Below are 19,787 nucleotides of genomic sequence, written 5' to 3' on the forward strand. Positions count from 1 at the left end.
CATGATGTCAGGAGATAGAGACCATCCTGGCTAACACGGTGAAACCCCGTCTCTACTAAAAAATACAAAAAAACTAGCTGGGCGAGGTGGCGGGTGCCTGTAGTCCCGGCTACTCGGGAGGCTGAGGCAGGAGAATGGCGTAAACCCAGGAGACGGAGCTTGCAGTGAGCTGAGATCCGGCCACTGCACTCCAGCCTGGGCCACAGAGCGAGACTCTGTCTCGAAAAAAAAAAAAAACAAAAAAAACTTTTACTGAGTGATATAGGAAACCACTGTAAGGTTTTGAGCACAGAAGTTATGTACTCTGACTTCATTTGAACAATAAGCACTGCATCTACTGGGTTGAAAACTCTTTAGAAGAGCCAAGGTAGAAGAAGGAAGACCAATTAGGAGATTGCTTTAATCATCCAAGTGAGAGATAACGGTGTATGAATCAGGATGGTAACCATGGATGTGGGAAGTGGTTGGATTCTGAAAATATTCAGAAGGGCAAGTCAACAGATTTCCTGATAAACTGGATGTGGGTGTGAGAAAGAGGAGTAAAAAATGGCTCAATGCTTTTTGGCCTGAGTAACTGGAAGACTGTGGTTGCCATTCATAGAAATGGGGAAGAAAGTGAAGAGAGCATGTCTCAGAAGGAAAACCAGGAATTCAGTTTTGAACTGGTTAAATGTGAGATGCCTATTATACATCACAGTGGAGACACTGGATTGGAAGTTGTGTGAAATAAGCTTCCCAAGAATAGGGATTTTTGTCTCTTTTGTTTCACAGATATATCCCCAGGGCTTAGAACAGTCTCACATACAGTAGCTATTCAATACATATGTGTTGAATGGCTGAATAAATACACAAGCCCAAATTCAGAGGAGGAGTCTGGGCTTGAGATATTTGGAAACCATCAACACAGAGATGGTATTTAAAACTAGAAACTCATTCTAGTGAGTCTAGAGTCTGAGGATTGATCCTTGGGATACCCCAAAGTTTAGAACCACGAGAGATGAAAAGAAACCAGCAAAAGAAACTAAAAAATAGTCACCAGTAGGGTAAGAAGAAAACCAGGACAGTATGGTGCCCTAGAAGCAAAGTGAAGATAGCTTCAAGGAGGAGAAAGTAATCACAACAAGGTTTACCTACAAATAAACGTGAGGACTAAAAACAGGAGGAAATATATACAAATGACTTAAGTCTTATTTTTAGATTATAAAAACTAATTCCACATGCTTAAGATGGGAGGAGGGTAAGTAATAGGGAATGGAATACAGCTTGTCAACAATAAGTGGGAAAAAAGACTTAGCAAATTAGGTGCCTAGCAGTTCAAATGAGAAAACAGCACTGCTTGATTAACAAAGAATGTAAGTCAATTTTGACTAACAGGAGTACAATGTACACAACAAAGAAGGTTTAGTCCTGCTCCAGTGCACTATATGACTATTCTGGAAGTGCTGTGTCCAGCACTGGGTGCAGCTCTAATTCAGGACACAGAAGTATGAAAGTTCCCAAGTAAAGCAATCTGTGTGGTAAAAGCATCTGGAAATAATGTCACACAAGGAATATTTGAAGGAATTGAGAAGTTTAGCTCAGACCTGAAGGACACAAAGGCTATCTTCAAACTGAAGAAGTATTTATTTATGAACCCAGGGGAGACATGTTACTAGAAAGCATATATGAAATAAATCTATGGAAAATTTTCTAGGGCTAGGTGTGGTGGTACACGCCTATAGTCCCAGCTGCTTGGGAGGCTAAGGCAGGAGCATCACTGGAGCCAAGGAGTTCGAGGCTACAGTGAGCTATGATGGCCTCACTGCACTCCAGCCTGGGTAACACAGTGAGATCCTATTTCTGAAAAAAAAAAAAAAAAAAAAAAATTCTAGTAATGAGAACACCCAAAAGTGAAGTGGGTTGTTTGGTGTGGTATGACATTCTTCTTCATCCTGAAAGAGGTACCTGGAAGGTCACACCACTGTAGTAGCAGAGGGCACTCAAGACTCAGCTGGACATGAGCCTAGATGATGTCTAAGATTCTGTTCAATTCTGGGATGTTACAACGGATATAAATCTACTTTGAAAATTATAGTGAGTCGGCCGGGCATGGTGGCTCACGTCTGTAATCCCAGCACGTTGGGAGGCTGAGGCAAGCGGATCACAAAGTCAGGAGATTGACACCATTGTGGCCAACATGGTGAAACCCTGTCTCTACTAAAAATACAAAAAAATTAGCTGGGTGTGGTGGCACACACCTGTAATCCCAGCTAGTCGGGAGGCTGAGGCAGGAGAATGACTTGAACCCGGGAGACGGAGGTTGCAGTGAGCTGAGATCACACCACTGCACTCTAGCCTGGCGACACAGTGAGACTATCTCTCAAAAAAAAAAAAAAAAAAAAAAAAATTACGGTCAGTCTCTCTCTCACACAGACGCACACACATACAGCACACCCTCCCTCTCTAACCTTTTATGTTATATATACAGTAGATGTGGACAATAGCTTTTTTAATGCAAATCTAATTTGGAGCTCTGCTGAAGAAAATGGGGATGACTTAATGGAGAGCTGAGGGCAAGAGAAAAGTCAAGGTGGAATGTATGTATATGTAAGCACTCCAAGACAGTCAGGACATTTGGTTAGAGAACAGCAAAAATAGGCCGGGCGTGGTGGTTTACGCCTGTAATCCCAGAACTTTGGGAGGCTGAGGTGGGTGGATCATATGAGGTCAGGAATTCAAGACCAGCCTGGCCAACATGGTGAAACCCTGTCTCTACTAAAAATACAAAAATTAACCAGGCATGGTGGCATATGCCTGTAATCCCAGCTACTAGGGAGGCTGAGGCAGGAGAATGTCTTGAACCCAGGAGGTGGAGGTTGCACTGAGCCGAGATTGCGTCACTGCACTCTGGCCTGGGGAACAGGGTGAGACTCCGTCTCAAAAAAAAAAAAAAAAAAAAAAAAAAAAGGAGAAAAAGAACAGTAAAAATATAGGGACAATTAACTAAAAAGTGAGAACATTAGGTAGGATGGGCTCAGATACCTGGGATAATTTCCAGTTACCTGATTATGAGTTTCAGGCGAACTCAAAGAGGAACCCCCTTTTTTTTTTAAAAGGCAGGGTCTTGCTCTGTTGCCCAGGCTGCAGTGTGGTGGCACAATTGTAGCTCACTGTAACCTTGAACTCGTAGGCTCAAGCAATCCTCCCATCTCAGCCTCCCAAGTAGCTGGGACTACAGGCATGTGCTATTACACTTGGTTTTTTAATTTTTTGTAAGGTGAGGAAGATGAGGTCTTGCTATGTTGCCCAGGGTGGTCTCAAACTCCTAGCCTCAAGTGATCCTCCCACCTCACCTCTCAAAGTGTTGGGATTGCAGTTGTGAGCTACTGTGCCTGGCTAAAGAGGAACTCTTGAGAAGGGAACCTTCCTGAGAGGAGAAGTGATAGATGATGAAAATGGTATGGACAGTCTTGCTGTTTGGGATCAACAACCTGGAAGAGGCTGAAGAAAGAGCAAGACTAGAGGGCACCAATAGGAATGGAAGGTAAAGGACAAGGCCACTAAGAAGAAGAAACTGGACCCTGGCAAAGCTCTGAATGGAGACACAACAAAGTGGAAGAGTAAGGAGGCGACAGGCTCAGGACAATCTTAGGAAAACTAAAGGTGAATGGATGAAGGCGCAGAGAGGAGCCTATGAGGTTAGAAGGCAGGCAGCTCTGGATGACTGACAACATATGCTCCTAGATCTTGGAACTGCAGGCTAGGGCTACTGTCCAGTACTGCCTCTCAGATGGGACACTTTTGACCTCTCTAGCTTCAGTTTTCCCATACTGTAAACAGCAAAGGACCCTGTGCTGACACACTGGTTTGGCTAGTTAATACTTTGGGCCTCTCTTATTTTTACAATTTGGAAGTTGGGTTGAAGGAACTCTGCCAGAGGCTATGTTGTGTTGCCAAGTAAATGTAATTGCTTCTGCTGGGAGAGTAACTGGGAGGAGAAAACTGTCATATCAGGTGCTGCATTATGATTCCAGTATCCTCCTAAATGATCTTTCTGGCTACTTTCTTGCCTTTCTAATCCATTCTTCACAGAATAAACAGACGCTTTTTACTTTTTAAGCCACTCTCCTGTTTAAAATCCTCCAGTGGCTTCCCTTCACACTTAAGAGAAGAATTCAGATTTCTCATCTTTCTGTCCTCATCTCCTGGCCTTTACTTATTGACTTCATCTTCTACCTCTTTCTTTCTGGCTCTTCATATTCCAATACATCACTTTCTCTGTTTCTGGAACATCCCACCTCAGGGTCTTGCCATTCATCTCAACTAGAATACTCTTTGCTTGGGTCTTTACATGGCTGGCTCTGTCTTAGCTTATTTCCCCAGAGAGGCCTTTCCTGACTGCTTCATCTGCAGAAACCCTTGACCAAGACATTCAGCTATATTATCAGGCTTTATTTTCTCATGTCACTAGCTAAAATTATCTTATTTGTATATTGGTTGACTTTTTTTCCCCCATTAGACTGTAAATTTCATAAGAGTGGTGTCTTTTTGACCAATCGATCAAGGTATCTTGACAAGGTCTGGCACATAGCACATACTCAGTAAATAGGTATGAGTAAATATTTGCCAAATAAATGGAAGGAAGAAAGAGAGAACTGATCTTAGCAAGGCATGCCAAAGGAATGAAGGCCTTGGATGCCTATTTCCTAACTCAGAGAAAGAAGAACATGAGATGTGGGCAGTTCTTCTTCTTTTTTTTTTTTTTGAGACGGAGTCTCGCTCTGTCGCCCAGGCTGGAGTGCAGTGGCCGGATCTCAGCTCACTGCAAGCTCCGCCTCCCGGGTTCCCGCCATTCTCCTGCCTCAGCCTCCCGAGTAGCTGGGACTACAGGTGCCCACAACCGCGCCCGGCTAATTTTTTGTATTTTTAGTAGAGACGAGGTTTCACCGTGGTCTCGATCTCCTGACCTTGTGATCCGCCCGCCTCGGCCTCCCAAAGTGCTGGGATTACAGGCGTGAGCCACCGCGCCCGGCCAGTTCTTCTTCTTAAGTATAGAATAGGCCCAGGAAACGGGATTCTGACATAGGCCAATGATTGTTTACTGGTATTTGCTAGCTCTGCCAATGAACAGCTGTTTCTCAAATTCTTACTTTGTTTTGTTTCAGGTGCTATGTGCCTGCCAGGGAGCTGCTAGGATATTTAGCTTTTCTTTCTCTAGGTAAATCTTAACTCTAGACACAAACCAGGTATATAAGGAAAGAGAAATAATGAACTGAATGTTGACAAATATCAAGTAAGTGGCATAAATAGTATGTTCCATCTCCTATTTCAGAGGAAAACATCCCTTTGATGGAATCAAATAGGACTGGATTGGATTCTGGGAGAGAAAGGTCAAAGATGACTAAGGCTTTGGGTCTTAAAATCTATTCAGATTACTGGAATCATGAGCAGAGTAAGGGAGTCAGGAGGGACAGCCAACTTTGGGTGAAAGCCAATGAGCTCAGGATCTAACATATTAAATATAAGTTCCTGGTAGAAATTGCCAGTAGGAATTCCAGGAGGAAATGTCTATCATGGCCTTGTTATGAATAGGGTTTGGGCCTTAACCTTACTTTCTGTGGCTTGATTTACCTTTCCTGCCTATCTCCTTTTCATTTTTAATTAAAAAAAAAAAGATGTATATACTTCTATAAGCTATCTCAAGTTTTTGGAACAAAATGGGTTATAATGAATACATGAATATGTAAAAAACAGCATCTTAGACAAGAGATAAGAGTGACAGATGTTAGCCCCCATTTGCTTCTGTTGTGTCCAACCCTGTGAGGGAAGAAGTAACACATTCGTTTTTATATGTGAGCAACAGCTTTGAAAACCTAAAGAACCAGGGCTAGGCATGGTGGCTCACGCCTGCAATCCCAACACTTTGGAAGGCTGATGCAGGTAGATCACTTGAGCCCAGGAGTTTGAGACCAGCCTGGGCAACATAGGGAGAGCTTGTCTCTACCAAAAAAAAAAAAAAAAAAAAAATCAAAGAATTAGTGGAACGCAGCAGTGCATCCCTGTAGTCTCAGATACTTGGGCACCTGAGGTGGGAGGATAGACTGAGCCTGGAGGATTGAGGCTGCAGTGAGCCATGATCACTCTTTTGCATGCTGCCACAGGTCACAGAACTGAGAAAGCTGAAACTGAGCTCACATCTTTCTGACTTCCCAACCTGTGCTCTTCAATATAACATTACACATAGTTTTCCTCTTAAGATCCTGCCTTCTCAGCCTCCTAGAGCCAGTGAGAATCTGACTGCAAATGTATCCTGGACACATTCTGTTCCCCTAAACCCTGCATGTTGAGGTTATCATCCCTTGTCCCCTGTGAGAATGGTAAGTCAGTAGAGACTGTCCTAAACTTTGGCCCTATGGGCTGGGATCCAGCCAGTTCCCTTTCTGCCTAGCACATAGTAAACACTCAAGGTGAACTGTACCAATGAAGTTGTCATCTTTCTGTCCCTTCAAATCAAGTAGGGCTTTATGTCAGCTGGGATGGATCTTTCAGAAGTCCCTCTATTAGCATTCTGCCATTGTGAGTACAGAGATAGTCTGGAAGTTCCTGCTTCTGTATTCTTCTCATTCTCCAGATGTGAAGGATATGGATAGTCACTCCTCCTTATCAGTCTAGAGGCTGTTTTAACTCCTTTGACAGTGTAAGCAGGACTCTTGAATGCTTGTAGGGAGATAGCCCACATGAAACACTCAGCTCAGGGTATATCAAAGGTGCTCAACAAATGTTACTTCTCTTAGTTCTACTTGCCTAGTCCTGTTACATTCACTTCATTGCCCAACTCCCAATACCAACAAACCTTTTGTCCAAAGACAGTAGCTAATGACAACAAAATATTTAGGAATGGGCTGACAGTATCAAATAAGAGACTGCAGAGAGAATAGAAGACAGCTGAAAATAGGAGACTGGGAACTCATTTATCTTTAGGGTAGGCTGGAAAGTAGCAGGCTATATTTTTCAAGTATAACCAGAGCAACATTTCTGGTCCCCTATGCTCTTCTAGAAACTTCATCCTCCCCAGGAAGAGGCAAAGTCTATTTCTCCTTTCCTTGAAGCTAGATGGGACTTCACGACTGCCTTGGTGAATAGAATCCAGTGCAAGTGATGCTGTGTGATTTCTGAGGCTGAGTCATAAAAGGTGATATGGTTTCCAGCTGCTCTCTCACTGCCAGGATGGTTGTTCTTGGAACACAGCCACTATGCTGTAAGGAAGCCAATTAAGCCTATGCAGAGACCCCACATGGAAAGACCCCCAGCTGACAGCCAGCATCAACTACAGATGTGTGAACAAGCACTCAGATGATTCCAACCACCAGCCTTCATGTCTTCTGAGGCCCCAGACATTGTGGAACAAAGATAACCCATCCTCGCTGTACCTTAAAAGAATTCCTGACTCACAGAATCTGTGAGATTAACAGATGGTTGTTTTACGCCACTAAATTTTAGGGTAATTTGTTGCACAGCCATTGTAACCAGAACAAGAAGAAAAGCAAAGGAATATATGAAGTACAGTGAGACCAGGGGAGTTCAGGAAGAAGAGTAGGTTCATATTAGTCTGCATGTTGCCAAGGAGCAAGTAGGCCTTACACTAATAGGTAGCACTAGGGAAACAGATATTAGCTTGGTATAAGGAGAGATAGTTTAAGCATCAACAACTCAAGCTCCCCTTAGTAAGTAATGAGTTTCCTGTCACTGGAGGTGTTGAACAGAGACCGAGAAGCTTACTGAAAAGATTCAAGCCTGACTGGATGACCAGATAGGGGACTTTAAGTTTCCTTTCAATCCACAGAATGTGGCGGTAGATTAGATCTGGGGTATCAGGAGGAGATATCAGAGATGATGAGGTTTGGAGCTTGATGCCCAAGAGATTGGTGATACCATACATAAAAAAGAGTGTTTATGGGAGGGTGTTTCAAAACATTCTTCTTTCCATTCGTCTCTTACCTGGACAACTGTTAATGCCCCTTCCACTTTCCACCTTCTAATACATTCTTCACATGACACCTGACTAGTGCTCCCAAATAGCAGGTCACTTCCCTGCTCAAAGGCTTTAAAAATTCATTTTATGTTTTTAAAATTTTTGTAGGTACACAGTAGGTGTACATATTTATGGGATACATGAGATATTTTGATACAGGCATGCAATGAGTAATAGTCACATCATGGAAAATGGGGTTATCTGTCCCCTCAAGCATTTATCCTTTGTGTTACAAACTATCCAATTATATTCTTTTAGTTATTTTAAAATGTACAATTAAATTATTACTGACTATAGTCACCCTGTTGTGATATCAAATATGTAGTCTTATTCATTCTAATTCTTTTATTTTTTTGTACCCATTAACCATCCCCAGCTCTCCCCCACCCACCCACTACCCTTCCCAGCCTGTGGTACCCATCCTTCTACTCTCCATCTCGATGAGTTTGTTTTGATTTTTAGATCCCACAAATAAGTGAGAACACTTGATGTTTATCTCTCTGTGCTTAGTTTATTTTACTTAACATGATGACCTCTAATTTCATCCATGTTGTTGCAAATGATAGGATCTTTCTTTCTTATGGCTGAATAGGACTTCATGGTGTATTATGAGTACATTTTCTATATCCATTCATCTCCTGATGGACACACAGGCTGCTTTCAAATCTTGTCTATTGGGAACAGTGCTGCAACAAACATGGGAGTGTGGATATCTCTTTGATATACTGATTTCCTTTCTTTTGGGTATATACCCAGCAGTGGGATGGCTGGATCGTATGGTAGCTCTATTTTTAGTTTTTGGAGGAATCTCCAAGCTGTTCTCCATAGTGGTTGTATTAATTTACATTCCTACCAACAGTGTGTGAGGGTTCCCCTTTTCTCCACATCCTTTCCAGCATTTGTTATTGAATGTCTTTTGGATAAAAGACATTTTAACTGGGGTGAGATGATATCTCTTTGTAGTTTTGATTTGCATTTCTCCGATGATCAGTGATGTTTGCCATATGCCTGTTTGCCATTTGTATGTCTTCTTTTAAGAAATGTCTCTTCAGATCTTTTGCCCATTTAAAAATCAGATTATTAGAGGTTTTCCTATAGAGTTGTTTGAATTCTTATATATTCTGGTTGTTAATCCCTTGTCTGATGGGTACTTTGCAAATATTTTCTCTCTTCTGTGGGTTGTCTCTTCACCTGATTGATTGTTTCCTTTGCTGTGCAGGAGCTTAACTTGATGTGACCCCACTTATACATTTTTGCTTTGGTTGCCTGTGCTTGTAGGGTACTATTCAAGAAAGTTTTGCCCAGTCCAATGTCCTTAAGAGTTTTCCCAATGTTTTCTTGTAGTAGTTTCATAGCTTTGAGGTCTTAAAATCTTTAATCCATTTCAATTTTTGTACATGGTAAGAGATAGGGGTCTAGTTTCATTCTTCTGCATATGGATGTCCAGTTTTCCCAGCATCATTTATTGAAGAGACTCTTCCCCAATGTATGCTCTTGGCACCTTTGTCGAAAGTGAGTTCACTGTAGATGTATGAATTTGTTTCTGGGTTTATTCTGTTCCAGTGGTCCATGTGTCTGTTTTTATGCCAGTACCACGCTGTTTTGATTACTATAGCTTTGTATTATAAAGTCAGGTAATGTGATTCTTCCAAGTTTTGTTCTTTTTGCTTAGGATAGCTTTGGCTATTCTGGATCTTCTGTGATTCTATATACATTTTAGGATTGTTTTTTCTATTTCTGTGAAGAATGTCGTCAATATTTTGATAGGGATTGCATTGACTCTGAAGATTGCTTAGAATAGTATGGACATTTTAAACAATATTTCTTCTTCCAATCCATGAACATGGAATAGTTTTCTATTTATTATGTCTTCTTTAACTTCTTTAATCAATGTTTTATAGTTTTCATTGTAGAAATCTTTCACTTCTTTGGTTAATTTCTGCATATTTAACTTTATATATGGCTATTGTAAATGGGATTACATTTTTTGATTTTTTTTCAAGATTGTTGTTGGCATATAGAAATGCTACTGATTTTTGTACATTGATTTTGTATCCTGCAACTTTACTGAATTGGTTTATTGGTCCTAATAGTTTTTTGATGGAGTCTTTAGGTTTTTCCAAATATAAGATCGTATCATCTGTAAAAAAGGATAATTTGACTTTTTCCTTTCTGATTCGGATGCCTTTTCTTTCCTTTGTCTGATTGGTCTAGCCAGGACTTCTAGTATGATGTTGAGTAACAGTGGTGAAAGTGGGCATCCTTGTTGTGTTCCAGATCTTAGAGGAAAGGCTTTCCATTTTTCCTTATTCAGTATGCTACTAGCTGTGGGTCTGTCTATATATGGCTTTTATTCTGTTGAGGTATGTTTCTTCTCTACCCAATTTTTTGAGAGTTTTTTTTTTTTTTTAAATCATGAAGGGATGCTGAATTTCATCAAATGCTTTTTCAGCATGTCCTGAAATGATCATATAGTTTTTGTCCTTCATTCTGTTGATAATGATGTATCACATTGACTAATTTGCATATAATGAACCATCCTGGTATTGCTGGGATAAATCCCACATGATCATAATGAAAGATCTTTTTTGCTGAATTTGGTTTGCTAGTATTTTGTTGAGGATTTCTGCATTAATATTCATCAGGGATACTGGCCTTTAGTTTTCTTTTTTTGATGTTTCTGTGATTTTGACATCAGAGTAATAAATACTGGCCTTGTAGAAAGAGTTTGGAAGCATTCCCTCCTCCTCTATTTTTTGGAATAGTTTGAGTAGGATTAGTATTAGTTGTTCTTTAAATGTTTGGTAGAATTCATCAGTGAAGCCCTCTGGTCATGGGCTTTTCTTTATTGGGAGAATTTTATTATAGCTTCAATCTCATCACTTGCTATTGGTCTGTTTTGGTTTTGGATTTCTTCATCGTTCAATCTTGGTAGGTTGCATGTGTCTCAAAACTTATCCATTTCCTCTAGTCAAAGGGTTTTAATGACACTATTGCCGTTACCACATCTCAGCAAATTATTTTATGTGGTTCACAAAGTCTTTTTATATTTATGATCCCATTTGAGCCTCATAAGGATCTGGGAGCATTAAAATACCATCATATATATTTCAAAGTTCAGTTAAGGTACTCTGTTCTTTGTATTTTTCTCCTTTATGTCTTTGTTATGCTATTTTCTTGGTCCACCTTTTTCTCAACTCTGCATGTTCTAATCTTTTCCATCTTTCGAGGGCCATGTTAAATTTTAGCTGCTCTAAAAACCAGCTAATCCCCACAGAAAAGTAACAGTCATTTCTCCCTCCTCTGAACTCCATCAGTGATGATGGTGATAATAGTGGCCAACATTTATGAAGCATTTACTATGTACCAGGCAGCATGTTAAGTACTTTTGTTATCTTCTATCCTCTTGATCACTCTCTGTCTTGTACTGTAGATAGCTGTATAGGCATCTTTTTCCCCCTACTAGCTTAGAGAGTCCTTAGACAAAATTGATGTCTGAGCCATTACTGCTTTCTCCCAATCCTAGCACAGGGCCTGGCACAGAGCAAGTGCTACATAAATATTTGTTCAATGAATGAACAGGCAGGCGGGCAGAGTTAACGTTTACCTTTGTTTGAACAAATGGTTTTCAAGCACCCTTAAACGCTTGAAAAGCACTCATTTATAGCCACATAATAAATGGACTAAATCACAAATCATTCTTATCTTTTCATGACATAGGTTTCCAGAACTTTGGCTAGAACACATTTTGTTATTGTCATCTATGGATATGAAAATGAAAAACACAAATATATATAACATCAAACTTGTTTTTGCATACAAATATTCTTGAATTCACAAGTCTTTTCCAACCAATCAGAATTATCCAGGTTTTATAAGTTCCTCTTTTCAGTGTAGTTGTAAGGATTGCAAACTCTTTTACTGTGGGTCCACTGCTTCCTGGCTTTGTTGCCATAGTTCCTAGCACAGTTAGGAATACTGTAAATGATTACTGATTAAGTTAACAGCCCATGTTGGTTTTAATTTATAATCACTCATTATTATGCTGATCCTATTAGTTCTGCTAAGGAGTCAGCACCTTAAGGGGGACCCAATGAGCCTCAACCGATTACAGCAATTGAGCTCCTGCCCTGAGATTTGAAAACCATCGTTTTCTCTTTACTTGTAGGACCAAGAATAGACAACTGTTAATAGTAAAGGCCAAATAAATAGGCATTTCATTTTTTTTGAGACGGAGTCTCACACTGTCACCCAGGCTGGAGTGCAGTGGTGTGATCTTGGCTCGCTGCAACCTCCACCTCCTGGGTTCAAGCAATTCTCCTGCCTCAGCCTCCCAAGCAGCTGGGATTACAAGTGCCTGCTACCACTCTCGGCTAATTTTTGTATTTTTAGTAGAGATGGGGTTTCACCATGTTGCCAACGCTGGTCTCGAACTTCTGACCTCAGGTGATACGCCCGCCTCAGTCTCCCAAAGTGCTGGGATTACCTGAGCCACTACACCTGGCCAGAAATACCCATTTCTGAGAGTCCCATTACAGACTGTTGAATTTTGCTTAAGTGATTAATAATAATTTTTAACAATATTAAAATTCTGGAGCAATTCTGACATAAAATCAATCCTTTCATCAGAGGATCAGAATTTCAACTTTTACTTAAAGAAATTCAAGTTCATTTTTCAAAACTAAACCTGATACAAGTCATCAGCTATTGCTTTTCTATCACAAATTGAAGCAAAGACTAACAGCACAAATTCTGACGTCCAAAATGTGTTTTGGAAAACCTAGGTAAAAATTTGGCTGGGTGAGGTGGCTCAGGCCTGTAATCCTAACACTTTGGGAGGCCGAGGTGGGTGGATCACCTGAGGTCAGGAGTTCGAGACCAGCCTGGCCAACATGGTGAAACCTCATCTCTACTAAAAATACAAAAATTAGCCAGGCATGGTGGCAAGCTCCTGTAATCCCGCCTATTTGGGAGGCTGAGGCAGGAGAATACATTGAACAAAGGAGGCAGAGGTTGCAGTGAGCTGAGATGGCACCACTGCACTCCAGCCTGGGTGACAGAGCAAGACTCTGTCTCAAAAAAAAAAAAAAAAAAAAAGAAAAAGAAAAAAAGAAAAGAAAGAAAAAAGAAAACCTAGGTAAAAATTAGAAGATTAAGGGCACAATAGGAGAGTATTGCAAAGGCAGACTAGCAGTAATCACCATCACAAAGGCTGGGCCACCGGCAGACTGCAGTGTTTACTCAAAGCCCAGTGCTATCAATTAGTCCCCTTAATTATCTCAGGCTCTGCCATCACAAGAGGCAATTTTTGAAGCCCTCTCTAGCTCCTCTTCCTCTTTCATTCCTGTCACAAAAGGGCTATGAGGACAAAGCCTTCCTAGACTCTGGCTCTGGTTAGCTTCTGGTAGCCAAAATAGACATTACGTGAATTACTCCAATAAAGCAAAAACCACACTACCTTTCCTCTTGGACATGCCTATGACCTACAGCGGAAACTCTATTTAACGCATGCAACAAAATGCTTATCACTGTGATTTATAGTTTAGAAATATACTTTTCATGAAGAAATAAGCAGGAGAAAACAATCTGTAAATATCAGAAGTAAACGAATCTGAGGAGGTAGAAAAAACTCCCTGTATACCTGTGGTCTGGTGGTGTTCAGGAAATGTTGGGAGACTGAAGGCTGAGAGGAAGAACAACAATGAGGGGTCATTTTTCTCAGGTCTTTCAGAGAAGCAGCTTACACTGATATTGCAAAGAATTTCCTAGGTAAATTAAGCCAGGAAACCACCTAGACCTTCTTTCTAGAATAATCTGTTTTTGTAGTAAGTCCTAATAATAGAAGTTTGCTAAGCAATTGAGGTTAGAGAAGGAAATTATAATGGAGAAAAACAGATTAAGAATTCTTAAAAACGATCAAGAGTAAATCACTGTTTAAAATCCAGTTGTATGTGTACATAGAAGGAATTATATTTCATATACATAATAAAATAAATTATATAGTAATTAAAAATTTTAAATAAAATGTATCAGATGTGTAAACATAATTTATCGGATGTATAAATATATAATAAACATAAAATTTTGAGTGGTAGACAGTATAGTCTCCAAGTTTGAGAATATAAGCAGTTTTTCTTAGTGGAAATATAAGTTTGGTCCTAGGCATGCCTAAAGATTATCCAAGTAGACCAAAGTTTATACATATACATGTATGTATATGTATATGATAATCTTGTATCATATATAATAACCCTTACGCATGTCTAGGACCAAACTCATATTTCCACTATGAAAAACTGTTTATAAATATTTCCTAATTTGGAGACTGCTATCTACCATTCAAAATTTTATAGTTAGAAACCTGGGAGTCATTCTAGATGCTTCCCTTCCTTTCACCCCCCACACCATGAAACCCTATGCCATCTCCCCTACATTTGTTCTACTCCCTCGTAATGTATTTGCTCATCTCTATTTTCATTGACCTTACTGGCCCTCAACATGTCTCACTTGGATTATGCAAAAGCCTCTTTACTAATCCTTCTGCCTCTGGGCTTGTGCCATTCCAGTTATCTCTATGTTTCTTAGTAGGAGTGATCATTCTGTAACAGAAATTTGATCCTGTCCTCCCTCTCAAGCAACTTTAGCAGCCTTCGACAGCTCTAGTCTAGCTCTTGTAGCCCTTTGCACCTCCCAAGAACTAACATTTATGGAGCTCATTTAATATCTCATGTCCTGCTGCTCTCCCCAGTTGCCCAATTGCACAGCTACATCAAACTAAACATGACACTAAGTCTTGTATGTCCGTATCTCTTGGTTTGGGCTGCCCTAAAAGCAGATCCTGAAAAAAAAATATGGGTGCAAATAGATTATTGTGAGGATGAAGAGAAGAGAAACAGGGAAGGGAGAAAACTAAATCAAGGATGTGTTAAAGAACAGGTTATGGGCCAGGTGTGCCCAGCACTTTGGGAGGCCAAGGTGATGGAGCACTTGAGGTCAGGAGTTTGAGACCAGACTGGCCAACATGGTGAAACCCCATCTCTACTAAAAATACCAAAATTAGCCGGAGTGGTGGCCTGTGCCTGTAATCCCAGCTACTCAGCTGGCTGAGGCAGGAGAATTGCTTGAATATGGGAGGCAGAAGTTGCAGTGAGCTGAGATAGTGCCACTATACTCCAGTCTGGGCGACAGAATCTAAGATTCAGTCTCAAAAACAAAACAAACAAACAAACAAACAAACAAACAAACAAAAAACAGGTTAGGGCTGAGGATCCTGTGAGAACTGTACAGAATATACTCAGAATTGTACTACTGAACATTAGGGAGGTGGGGGTATTATCCACCAATTTATTGTTTGAGGGTCACTAATAGAGGCGTTAAACTCCTCTGCATTCTAGCAAATAGCTCCTTGTGCAGAGAACGTCCTGAGGCAGAGAAATATAGAAAGCCATTGGCAGATGACCTCCAGGTGAACCAAAGGCACCAATAACATCTGGTATACCACATAATGTACATATCATGTCCTTTTTCTCAATTGATTTTTCCTTCCACTTTTCTTGGATTCTGCCTATGGATGCCTTTTTTGACCTCCTCTGTAAGTGCTTTACTTCCTCTTCTGTGCAAATTCTCTTCTGCTATAACTATTACTTTATAAGTCTGACCTCACACTAGACTCTTGGCTCCCTGAGGGTAGTATCTTTATTACCTACCTAACTTGGTGTTTGGCACAGGACAGATGCTCAGTGTCTTGAGAACAAGAGCATGATTGTGTGCATTAAAGAGAAGAAGATCCTATTTCCATGTTCCATATATAATTGAGAAAATTTTCAAAGAAACAAAATATATGCTCCTACATCCTGAATCATATAAAGTCAAGTGGAAGGAGCACCAAGCTAGAAATCTCAGGTCCTGATTCAAGTCAGTTTGGCTCAGTTGCTTTTCCAACAAAAAACAAGTGATGGTGAATGACCTTTAGGTTTCTTTTAAATTCCATAGATTTCAAGTGACTGAATCTGTGTGAAAGTGAAAGCTGAAGCCCACAGACTGTACAGCAATCACATATGGAAACGCTTATGTTTGTGATATTGATCTGGATTCAAGAAAATACAGGTGACGCAGACTTGAGATGCTGGCAGGTTTGTAATGTAATGTTATGTGTTCAAGAAAAGACAAGGTCAGCACAGGTCTCCTGCCTGAGAGGAGACCTCCAGGGAGGGGCCTGGCCATTGCACAGTAACTAGCTGGGCAGCATGGTGGCCTCCAAGCTGGCAGATGCCACTGTTCCAGATGGACAGTGTTTGGTATGCCAGCCTCTGTGTAGCATGCTACTACTGGATCCTACTTAGGTCACAGACCCACAAACAGTCACTTCCTGAGCTCTCACTGAAGGTAGGCTTGGTCTACATTTCTTGATGGGAAGAGACTAACTTGGAACACTGAATACAGGCATGCTTGGCTTTGTTGACTTCTCTAGACAGTCTTAATTTTATTAGAATGTGACTGGTGGTGAGGGACTGGGTAAGAGTAAGGAAGGATAGGTGGGCTTAGGGGTCCTATGTATAATGAACTAAAAAATGTTGAGGATGTTCATTTCAGAATACAGTTTCCCTCTCTTAAAATGTTCTGAATATAGTTACTGGTATTCTGTGAACATTGAATGTAGATGGATAATATTTCCTTAAGAAGCTTGACTTTAGAAGCTTCAAATTGACAAATTCTTAAAAATACAAAACACATAATTAAAAAATAGGTAACACATATGTGCTGTTTAGAATTAATTATAAGAAATTTGATTGAATATCCTCAATATGCCTAAGGGATATGTCATATTCCTATCAGAAAAATGGAGGCACTATGATCAACGATTCTTACTTGGTGAGGGATGGGTTGGGGAGAAGAAAAGAAGACCCAGAGGGTTACTTGTGTCCTTCCTAGAGAATTATTGTTTCTGAGGACAGTCCACAGGGTGGGATGGGGTAGGATGGGATGGGGTAGTCTAAATAGCCAGCCAGGCCAGTAGTAGTCCCTGGTACACTGGCTTTCACAATGCCCATGGGTCATGTGTGACTTCAGGGACCTATTGTTTTAGATGGCTCCCTTCCCTTATTCATGGAAGTACTCTAGAAGAAGGGACAGAGCGAAAATAAATAAACCTAGGAGCCTATAACGGAAAGCACATGAATGATGGTAATGAGCACTTTCAGGCTACGCTCTGTAGGGCTGAGGGCTTGGCTTGTTCTGGTCTAGGCTTTGTTTCCTTCAATGACTGAAGGAGAATCACTGGACTCCTCTGGATCTCAGTGGAAGAGGGACTGGATGACCTCTTAGGTCTCTTCCAGCAATGATAGTCAAATTTATGACACCAACAGGAAAAAAAGACTGGCAAGAGTATGTGGCCCAGAAAAATGAGAAAGTAATATACATCTCAATATAGAAAGCCAATGATGGGGAAAGAACAAAGAGGAAAGATGGCCAAGATGACCACTTGAAATCCTATGAAATGACCCTAGAATGGGCAAAATTCAGGAGATGTTCCAAAAGTTGAGTCTAGATTGAGATCAAGTAGATGCCTTACCTTCCAGTGACAGCAAAGCACAATGTGCACATTGCATGTAAGAGTCCTGTGGCATGCTGCAGAAATGTGGCCATCTTGGGATTCTCATCCACTGGGCCTTGCACCGAGAGGAAGCAGGCACACAGTTTGTCAATCAGACCCATGTTCACCACGTAGCTAGATGTGGGGGAGAAATGCATGTTATCAATCTGAATAGGCCAGCAACATCTTCACCTTCAGTGATGAATCTTACAATACACAGGCTTGGACCCCTCAAACAAGCACACACAACACAAGTTTGAGTAAAGCATCTCAAGTAAGAATTTCCTTAGATTTACTCCTGAATAATCAGCTCTTTCTGTAAGTATTTTTTTCTCTCTTCTTTCTTTTGGTTATTTGAATATTATTTTTCAAGAAAAAATGAATGAAAATGATTGTCTAGTCATTCTTACTGGTTTGAAGAGTCTAACAACAAGTGAAATGATTTATAATGATGTTTATGCTCTTTTATTTATTTATTTATTTTTTGAGACAGAGTCTCGCGCTTTGTCGCCCGGGCTGGAGTGCAGTGGCCGGATCTCAGCTCACTGCAAGCTCCACCTCCCAGGTTTACGCCATTCTCCTGCCTCAGCCTCCCGAGTAGCTGGGACTACAGGCGCCCGCCACCTCGCCCGGCTAGTTTTTTGTATTTTTAGTAGAGACGGGGTTTCACTGTGTTAGCCAGGATGGTCTCGATCTCCTGACCTCGTGATCCGCCCGTCTCGACCTCCCAAAGTGCTGGGATTACAGGCTTGAGCCACCGCGCCTGGCCCCTTTATGCTCTTAAAAAGCGTTCCTTTTTAAACTACTAGGGAGCCCCAATGCAAGATTTAGAAGATATAGTACAATGATTCGACCCAGCCACCCTTGTTACTACTTTTTTTTTCTTTTTTTAGAGACAGGGTCTCACTCTGTCACCCAGGCTGGAGTGCAGAGGCATGATCATAGCTCACTACAACTCTAACCTCCTGGGTTCAAGAGATCTTCCTGCCTCAGTCTCGAAAGTAGTTGGGACTACACCTGTGTACCACCACACCCAGTTAATTTTTTATTTTTTATTTGTAGAAATGGGGTTTTGCTATACTGACGAGGCTCTTCTTGAACTTCTGGCCTGAAGTGATCCTCCTGCCTTGGCCTCCCAAAGTGCTACAATTATAGGCATGGGCCACCATGCCTGGCCACAACTTAAACTTCTAAAGCCAGTTGTAGGTTCCCTATTTTTAAAGACTCCATCACCATTAACAGCATAACAAACAGTGAGAATCTAATTGCTTTTATTGAAAAGTACCAGTCCTGAGAGTTGACAATAACATTTAAGAAATAATTTCCATCTTTTCAGTACAAAAAACAGTTTTCTAGAGCTGTTTGTAAACTGGACTGACAATAGTAACTCTTTTATTAATCCACAGAGCAGCAATCATTGAAAAGAATATTTTAAGACTATAAAAGACCTTGTAGATAAATCAACCTTGGCCTAGAATTCAATGCTACTGCACTGACATGTATGAGAAGGGTAGGACTGCAAATATAGCAGTTCTGCAAATCAACATGTTAACTTTCAGAGATATACACAAAGGAATTGAGGTTTTGGTGTGTAAGTGCACTACAGGCCCCACCACTATTCATTTAACAACACAGGTTTTTGTTAAAAGGAAGGAGAAACTGATGAGTAATTCATGTTTAGAGCCATTCCAAGTTTACTACTTTGAAGACACAAAATAATGCCTCCTTTCATCTTTTACATTAGAAAATGTATCTACCTGGGCTACTGAGCACTCCTACAGTTTTAAAATTGGGAAATATGAAATGATGACCACCAGACCTCTTCTAATAAAGGAAATTGATAGACTGATATATGTACACACTGAGAATCTTATTACAATCTGATTTAACAAAATTAGACTTTTAAAAACTCGCTTGTACATTTGCACAGAACTCTTCGATTTAGAAAGTGTTTTGTCTGTAGCCAGACATGGGGGATCACACCTGTAATCCCAGGACGTTAGGAGGCCGAGGCAGGTGGATCACTTGAGGTCAGGAGTTCCAGACCAGCCTGGCCAATACGGTGAAACCCTGTCTCTACTAAAAATACAAAAATTAGCCAGGCATGGTGGCTGGTACCTGTAGTCCCAGTTACTCAGGAGGCTGAGGCAGGAGAATCGCTTGAACCCAGGAAGTCGAAGTTGC

The 19,787-nt window shown here is 40.7% G+C and overlaps 1 protein-coding gene across 2 annotated transcripts in view; it reads right to left on the reverse strand.

Annotated features, from left to right (window-relative positions):
- SCAPER (S-phase cyclin A associated protein in the ER) overlaps positions 1 to 19,787 on the reverse strand; it is a 583,444-nt gene that overhangs the window by 43,735 nt on the left and 519,922 nt on the right. For both annotated transcript variants that reach the window (XM_025390645.1, XM_025390644.1), the window contains one exon: positions 17,583 to 17,738. In XM_025390645.1, the coding sequence (XP_025246430.1) occupies positions 17,583 to 17,738 (156 nt within the window). The remainder of the gene's footprint in view (positions 1 to 17,582; positions 17,739 to 19,787) is intronic.

The sequence above is a fragment of the Theropithecus gelada genome, chromosome 7a (assembly GCF_003255815.1).
Source record: "Theropithecus gelada isolate Dixy chromosome 7a, Tgel_1.0, whole genome shotgun sequence".
Lineage (NCBI taxonomy): Eukaryota > Metazoa > Chordata > Mammalia > Primates > Cercopithecidae > Theropithecus > Theropithecus gelada.